Source organism: Piliocolobus tephrosceles, chromosome 10 (assembly GCF_002776525.5).
Source record: "Piliocolobus tephrosceles isolate RC106 chromosome 10, ASM277652v3, whole genome shotgun sequence".
Taxonomy (NCBI): domain Eukaryota; kingdom Metazoa; phylum Chordata; class Mammalia; order Primates; family Cercopithecidae; genus Piliocolobus; species Piliocolobus tephrosceles.
Genome location: NC_045443.1, coordinates 1,980,086 through 1,987,759, shown reverse-complemented (window position 1 = coordinate 1,987,759; position 7,674 = coordinate 1,980,086). Strand labels below are relative to the sequence as shown.

At 50.3% G+C, this 7,674-nt stretch overlaps 1 protein-coding gene and 1 long non-coding RNA gene across 4 annotated transcripts in view; one reads left to right on the top strand and one right to left on the bottom strand.

Moving 5' to 3' along the window:
- Positions 1–219: 219 nt before the first annotated feature.
- Positions 220–6,569, top strand: LOC111520301. Its single transcript, XR_002724628.1, has 3 exons — positions 220–279; positions 2,040–2,168; positions 6,271–6,569. It is a non-coding gene; the product is annotated as an uncharacterized LOC111520301 (long non-coding RNA).
- WNT5B (Wnt family member 5B) overlaps positions 1,634–7,674 on the bottom strand; it is a 75,254-nt gene continuing 69,213 nt past the window's right edge. For 2 of the 3 annotated variants that reach the window (XM_023182934.2, XM_023182933.2), the window contains one exon: positions 2,116–3,051. In XM_023182934.2, coding sequence (XP_023038702.1) covers positions 2,593–3,051 — 459 coding nt within the window. In that variant the 3' untranslated portion in view covers positions 2,116–2,592. Of the gene's footprint in view, positions 3,052–7,674 lie in introns of all 3 variants that reach the window. The other variant, XM_023182932.2, reaches the window with a different exon arrangement.

The following is a 7,674-nucleotide window of genomic DNA, read 5'->3' as shown; positions in this document are numbered from 1 at the left end:
GCCAGTGTTTCAAAACCCCTATCATCACGGTTGATCCGTGCAACTGGAGAGCTCTGGTTAAAGGTGGTTAAGATGGTTAAATGTCAACGAATGAAGACAAGGACGTGGTTTTCATCTTTTGTATTAACTTCAATCATTTTTTTTTGTTTTTTTTCGAGACAAGGTCTCATTCTGTTGCCCAGGCTGGAGTGCAATGGCACGATCTTGGTCCCTGCAACTTCTGTCTCTCAGGTTCAAACAATTCTCCTGCCTCAGCCTCCCGAGTAGCTGGGATTACAGGTATGTGCCACCACGCCCAGCTAATTTTTGTATTTTTAGTAGAGATGGGGTTTCGTCATGTAGGCAAGACTGGTCTCGAACTCCTGACCTCCAGCGATCCACCCACCTCAGCCTCCCAAAGTGCTGGGATTACAGGCGTGAGCCACCGCACCCGACCATATCTTCAGTCATTTTTTTCATGAAAATGAAATGTCATCTTGAAAGTATCAACCAAAGGAATCTGGGTGACAGTGTGAGTAGCTACAGGTAGAATAACTGTAGGTCTGAGGTTCTTGGCTGGGTCAGAACATTCTCCTTCAGGTACTGAAGAGACAAGTGGTATGTATGGCATAAATGCCCTCAGGCAGAATCTCTTTTAAGCAGTTTTGCAAAATAATTTGCTCATTATAACCCAAATTAACTCAGCAATTATTTCTCCAGAAATAAAGTTTTTTTTTTTTTTTTTGAGACGGAGTCTGGCTCTGTCGCCCAGGCTGGAGTGCAGTGGCCGGATCTCAGCTCACTGTAAGCTCCGCCTCCCGGGTTCACGCCATTCTCCTGCCTCAGCCTCTGGAGTAGCTGGGACTACAGGCGGCCGCCACCTCGCCCGGCTAGTTTTTTGTATTTTTAGTAGAGACGGGGTTTCACCGTGTTAGCCAGGATGGTCTCGATCTCCTGACCTCGTGATCCGCCCGTCTCGGCCTCCCAAAGTTCTGGGATTACAGGCTTGAGCCACTGCGCCCGGCCAGAAATAAAGTTTTCTAGAATAAAACGGATGTCTCTCTGTAGTTACCGGCTCACCTGCAGGCTGGTTACTCTACAGCAGCCTGGCTCAGTGTCTCTCTCAATCACTCCTTCCTCCCTTTTTAGGATGATAACATCTCCCTTCCTGGATCCCCAAGCTCAGCCTTACCCTCCTGGCCCCAGATACTGGAGTCCAAAACTGCAGACAGCAACACAGAGCAGACAGCAAAGGGCATCTCCATCACCCGTGCTTTACCAGGGACCCAGGGAACAAGCCAGGGTTCGCTTGATAAGCTATCAAATCGGGGAAGGGAAAAGGGGAAGGTAAATGTGAGGTTTCAGCTTAAATCTCTGAATTCCCTTGTTCATAGTAGTAATATTAATGGCTACCGCTTCCTGAGTGTTTAACTGTGTGCTAGTCCTTGGGGTGATGCCTAAATGCATCACCTTATTTAATTCTCAAAACATTCTTCTGTCCCTCTCCCTAATCACCAGATTATATAGTCTAAGGAGTCTCAATTCCCTTACCCTCTTCCACACTGCGGAGGAGAGTTCTAAAGATCAAATAAAAAATAAAAGGAGACTCATGAAAGATCAGTGTGGGTCCAAATAAGGAAAGGGAGCGAAGCCTCCACGAAGGGCATTTAATGTCAGAGAGAAACTGTACACCTGGGACGGAGATGAAGAGCACGCCGGGCCCGCCAGCCTGATCTGTCGCCATGTCCTGTGGTTGGTGAGGCCTCCCTCGGTGGAGGAGTGACAGCAGCAGCTCAAGCTTCCCCTCCTGCAGGGGGAGACAGCATGACGTCCATGCAGCCAGGTCACGCACCCAGGCTTCTGCAGCCCAGGCACAAACATTCAGTTCAGGGCTTCCCTGACATGTCAGGTCAAATGGCCCCCATTCCTCTTCAGGCAGGAGCTAGTGAACGGTGGAGGGTGAAGAATTCTCGCTGGAAAGGCAGACCCAAAGTCCGGGAGCTGCAGAGCTCTTTGTGGTCACTGGGCCAGAGATGACCTTGGACGTCCCCTCATTTTAGGGAAGGAGCCGTTCCTGTAAACTGTAGCTGCTGCACATATGCACGGGAATGGAAGAGTAAGACAGCACCAGGCCTCTTATGGAACCAATCTACATTCCGGGCAAGACCCTGAAGACATCGAGGTTGAAGGTGAGTTCCCGCCACCTTCAGAGGGCATCTGGGCCTAGTGGCCAGGGTTACAGGCAGTCATCTAACCAGCAAAGACTCCAGACTTCCAGACAAGCTTGTCTCCTCCATCCAACCACAACCTCCCTCCTCCAGGCCATGGTGGACAGACAGAAAATATTTCTGAGTCCCCCTACATCCTGAGAGTCCTCGCCAGAGGGAGAGAAAAAGCCCCGTTTCCCACCCACCAGGAGGAGAGAACCAGCAAAGTCCACTCCTCAAAGATCTCCAGCGTCTCTTAAATAAGCTTTTCCTTTCCATTTTCATCTTTTCATTATTTAGCATCCATCCATTTATTTATACAAATATAAAATAGATTTATATAGATTTATATAATATAGACCTTTGTGAGGCAGAGTGCAGGGGGGCCGGGAGCAGGCCCCCCGCGCTATTTACAGATGTACTGGTCCACGATCTCGGTGCACTTCTTGCACTTGACGAAGCAGCACCAGTGGAACTTGCAGTGGCAGCGCTCCACCTGCACGCTCTTGAACTGGTTGTAGCCACGCCCGCAGCACATGAGCTCACAGCCATCCATGCCCTCCGAGGTCTTGTTGCAGAGGCGACCCTGCGTGCCCAGGGAGCCCGTGCTCTCGTTGCGCAGGCAGTAGTCAGGGCTGGGGTCCACGTAGACCAGGTCCTCCGGAGTGGGCTGGGTGAAGCGGCTGTTGACCAGCTCCAGCCGGCCCCTGCGGGTGATGCGCATGGCGGCCGCGCTGTCATACTTCTCCTTCAGCCGGTCCCCCACCTTGCGGAACTCGGCCAGCTGCAGCCAGCAGGTCTTGAGGCTGCAGGACCCCGAGACGCCGTGGCATTTGCAGGCTACGTCTGCCATCTTATACACAGCCTAGGGGAAGAGAAGGAAGGGAGTAAGGAGGAGGATCCCGGCAGAAGAGGCCCAGAGGGTGGCTGGGCTGGTCACAGGCCTCGGACACAGGAAGGGGGTAGGGTAGGGGATAGACTTTTCAAATGCATGCAAAGATCCTTCCAGGATGCTCGGGTGCTCAGAGGGAAAACAAAAGGGGAGCCACAGAAAATAACACCGGGGAGGAAACTTGTTCCTATCAGCCAGGAGGATGACACCGAGGCACTCTCGCTTTCTACTCTGTCAGTTTCTCATTCCTCAAAACCTGTTACAATCAACGCATCCTTTTCACAATCGGAAAACAAAGACACCTCCATCTTGATCAAAGCCTCAAACAAATAAATAATCACCAACAAAATACAGCCAGGCACTGTGGCTAATGCCCGTAGTCCCAGCTACCGGGCAGGCCAAGGAAGGAGGATCACTTGAGCCCAGGAATTTGAGGATGCAGCAAGCTAGGGTGGTGCCACTGCACTCCAGCCTGGGCAACAGGGCAAGACTCCATCTCTAGAAACAAAGCAAAACACAACAAAACAACAAAATGTGTCGAGCTTTTGCATAATAGGAGCACAAGTCAGAAAAAAGAATCCAATCGTATTACAAGCCTATCACAGAAATCCCTGGCATAGCCCCGTTAGCCCAAAACTCTCCCTGATCTTGTCAAATACCCTGAGCATTAAATGGCCCCTTTCTCCATGTTGCCACGTAGTCACTAGCTCCATAGAGTCATCAGGAGTCTTGCCATACGCCATCCATTTGTAAGCAAGACCACTTTCTTCCTCCCTAGCAGCCCCTAGACACCCCCGGGAGAGGCGGAGTAACACAGTGAGGCAACGTGCAAGGGAACTGCGGGTGGCTGGGCCTGCCTGCAGGAGCACTTCGTCGGGAAGCAAGTCTAACCCAGAAGTCACAGAACCACCACCACGTGGAGTAGATGTGAACTTGAGTTATCCCAAATCAAAATGTAAAAGCAAGAGCAGACCAGAAAGCTGCTTACAAAGTGCTTTTCAATGGCAGCATACTGACGCACCATGGCAACCAACCCTGGCAGCAGGCCCAGACGTGCAGATGGCGGGATGAAAACGCAAGCCGGCTGCAGACCATTTTCTTATGCACAGCTATTGTCACCAACTGAGTCAGGACTCATTTTTCAAGGGTTTCTCTTAGATTTCTTTTCAAGAGCCCCCAGATTGTGTCTTTATTCAGAGCGAAGCAGAGACCACTGCAGGTGCAAGAGACAGCACAGCCATCGTCAGTGCATATGACTGTTGTCAAAAGTCTTCCTGAGTTTTTTCCGGTACGGAATTATTCCCACTATTTTATGGTGGAAAAGCTGAAGCTCTAGAGAGTCTCACTAACCTCCAAGGCCACCCAGAAAGGAGTCAGAACAACAAGCACTTATCCACTCCCATCTTGGGGCTTAAAGTTGGCTTAGAGCAGGAGGAAGGGAAGGAAGGCTCTTCCCAAGGTGAAAGGCACCAGCACTTAGCCGGGCAGCTCCAGGTCCAAGACATAAGGGAACTGACACCCCATTCCCACAGACACTTCAAAGCCGGGACCTGCAATTACCCTGCCGGCCCACATGCCCTGGGTCTGAGCTGCAGCCTGACATTCCTCTGGAAATGGTCCGTGGTTTAGAGAGGGATGACAGGCGTCTGGCACTGCTGAGAGAAGGAAACATTAAGGGTTGGAAACTGCGCACCTTGCCGCTTAGCAGCTCGGAGCATGGATAAGCATCTCTTGCAGGGCAAACACTCAGACAGAGTTGGGGAAGGAGAGTCGGAGCAAGACTCTGCAGGGCAAGGACCAGAATTTTAGGAAAACAAATCCAAGAGGAAGCGCACCAGTTTAAACACCCCCTCCACCCTTTCCCTAATTCAAAGACATTGTAGAGATAGGAATATCTGCAATTTTTTTCATATTTTACTATTGATATATATGTGTGTGTGTGTGTGTGTGTGTATATATATATATATATATCTCAATATGTATATATACGCACACACAAGCTCCTTTAGTAGGCGATAGGGGGAAATGTCAATTTTCAGCCCAGACTGCTAACTTAAAAAGCCAAAAAAAAAAAAAAAGCTTTAAAAAATATTTTAGTTCTACGATTTGTCCCTGGAAAAGCCCCCTCTCAGCTCCTCTTCCACTTCTAGCTAATGGTGTGTTGAGCCTGGTGACAGACAGGAATGTCACAGGATTAGGCACCAGGCTTTTATCTGGAAAATGCTTACAAACCCTTCAGTGGCAGAACAACACCAGCCGCGGGTGCTGTCGCCACTGTCTAAGAAGGAGCTATTAGATGCTCTTGCAGGCCAAGAGAAACTTCTGGCAAAGGAGCTTAAGACTGACTCTGTGTCAAGACATCAGGTCCTGGATCATCTTTTCTTCTTTTTAATCTGGTTCTAAAATACTTGTCTATTTGCCATGCCAGCCATCACTCAGTCCTTGCTGGAGAACTTTGTGTGTAGGTGTGAGGAGGCAGGCAGTGAATCCCTCCGGCCTCAGATGATGACTGATGGCCAAGGCCTGTTTCTTGGAGAGGATAAAAAATAGAGAGGGCCAGGAATTCCCAACCTGAAGCAGAGGCAAAGGGAGAGATAAGGAGTTAAGGAAGAGGAGAGGTGTGGCGCCTGAAGGAAGGGGCTAAGCGGGGAGACAGGGAAGGTGTACAAGCCAGGAACAAGCCCATGGGAGAGAAGACTGCCAGATAAGAGCCCAGACAAGTCAACAAACAATTAAGGGCAATAAAGTGAGACGGACCCAGCAGCAGGGGAAAGGGGAAGAGTGGGTGTCACCTGCCTGGTCACAGGCACGTGCGGACACCATAGCACAGCTCAGCAGAGCCAAAAGCAGCCTCTGTGGATCTGACCTCTCCTGAGGAGGCAACACGGAAGTCCTCTGTGCGTATCCATTTGCCCCACCGACAGACAGCACATGCACGGTTGAAGCAAACGGGTAGAGAGGGCAATCCCTGCCCACAGGGACCTACCGCCAACCCCCAAGGCAGAGGTAGAGTGAGGAATACTTGAGAAGAGCAAGAACGCCCGACTGAAGATCAGGCGGGAGAAAAACTACTAACAACGGGGACTGGGGAGGGCAGTGTTTCAACTAGGATCTCAAAAACTGGATCGACTCTGGGCATTCAAGAGATAAAGTGTGGATCTTAACCCCTTCACTGACGTCTCTACTCCTCAGGCTCAGACACCTGAAGACGTGGGCAAATGGACTGGGAGACAGGATGCCTGAGAGACCAGGAGGCTGCACACACGCCCTGAGCAGAAGTCACCTGAGATACCTCCGGTCTGTCTGCCCTGGGTTAGCCTATAGTAATCACAGATGAGCAATTACCAGAACTCCTAACATCACCACAGACTGACAACACCTTACACACACGCTTTTCTGGGAAACAAAAGTAGCCTTTGGATAGGGGAGGTGTAAGGAAGACCCTGAGCAAATAACCCACTCTGGTCTCTACCTGATATCCCAGGGCTGGTGATGCTATGCACACAGGTGCACCACATTCCATCCAGCCAATACCACAAAATCCCCATTCAGACAAAAGACACTTCCTATTCCATTTCTTGGATATGTGCTCCAATATATGAGTTCACATTTTTTTCTTTTTTTTTTTTTTTTTGAGACAGAGTCTTGCTCTGTTGCCTGGGCTGGAGTGCAGTAGTGCAATCTTGGCTCACTGCAACCTCTGGTTCAAGCAATTCTCCTGCCTCGGCCTCCCAAGTAGCTGGGATTACAGGCGTGTGCCAGCACGTCTGGCTAATTTTTTGTATTTTTACTACAGATGGGGTTTCACCATGTTGGCCAGCCTGGTCTTGAACTCCTGACCTCAGGTGATCCACCCGCCTCGGCCTCCCAAAGTGTTGGGATTACAGGCGTGAGCCACCGTGCCCAGCCTCTCATGAGTTCACATTTTTAGATTTTGCTATGTAAAGAAATTTTGAGGCATATATTCATACCCTGTTACTGAATCACCAGGGTGCCACCATTCAACTTCTTTTTGTTTTTTTTTTTTTTTTTTTTGAGACGGAGTCTCGCTCTGTCGCCCAGGCTGGAGTGCAGTGGCCGGATCTCAGCTCACTGCAAGCTCTGCCTCCTGGGTTTACGCCATTCTCCTGCCTCAGCCTCCCGAGTAGCTGGGGCTACAGGCGCCCGCCATCTCGCCCGGCTAGTTTTTTGTATTTTTTAGTAGAGACGGGGTTTCACCGTGTAGGCCAGGATGGTCTCGATCTCCTGACCTGGTGATCCGCCCGTCTCGGCCTCCCAAAGTGCTGGGATTACAGGCTTGAGCCACCGCGCCCGGCCATCATTCAACTTCTAAGAAATTGCCATTTTCATTTTTTTTTTTTTTTTTGAGATGGAGTCTTGCTCTGTTGCCCAGGCTGGAGTACGGTGGCATGATCTCGGCTCACTGCAGCCTCCGCCTCCCAGGTTCACACAATTCTCCTGCCTCAGCCTCCCAAGTAGCTGGAATTACAGGTGCGCACCACCACGCCTGGCTAATTTTTTGTATTTTTAGTAGAGACAGGGTTTCACCATGTTGGTCAGGCTGGTCTCGAACTCCTGGCCTCAGGTGATCCACCT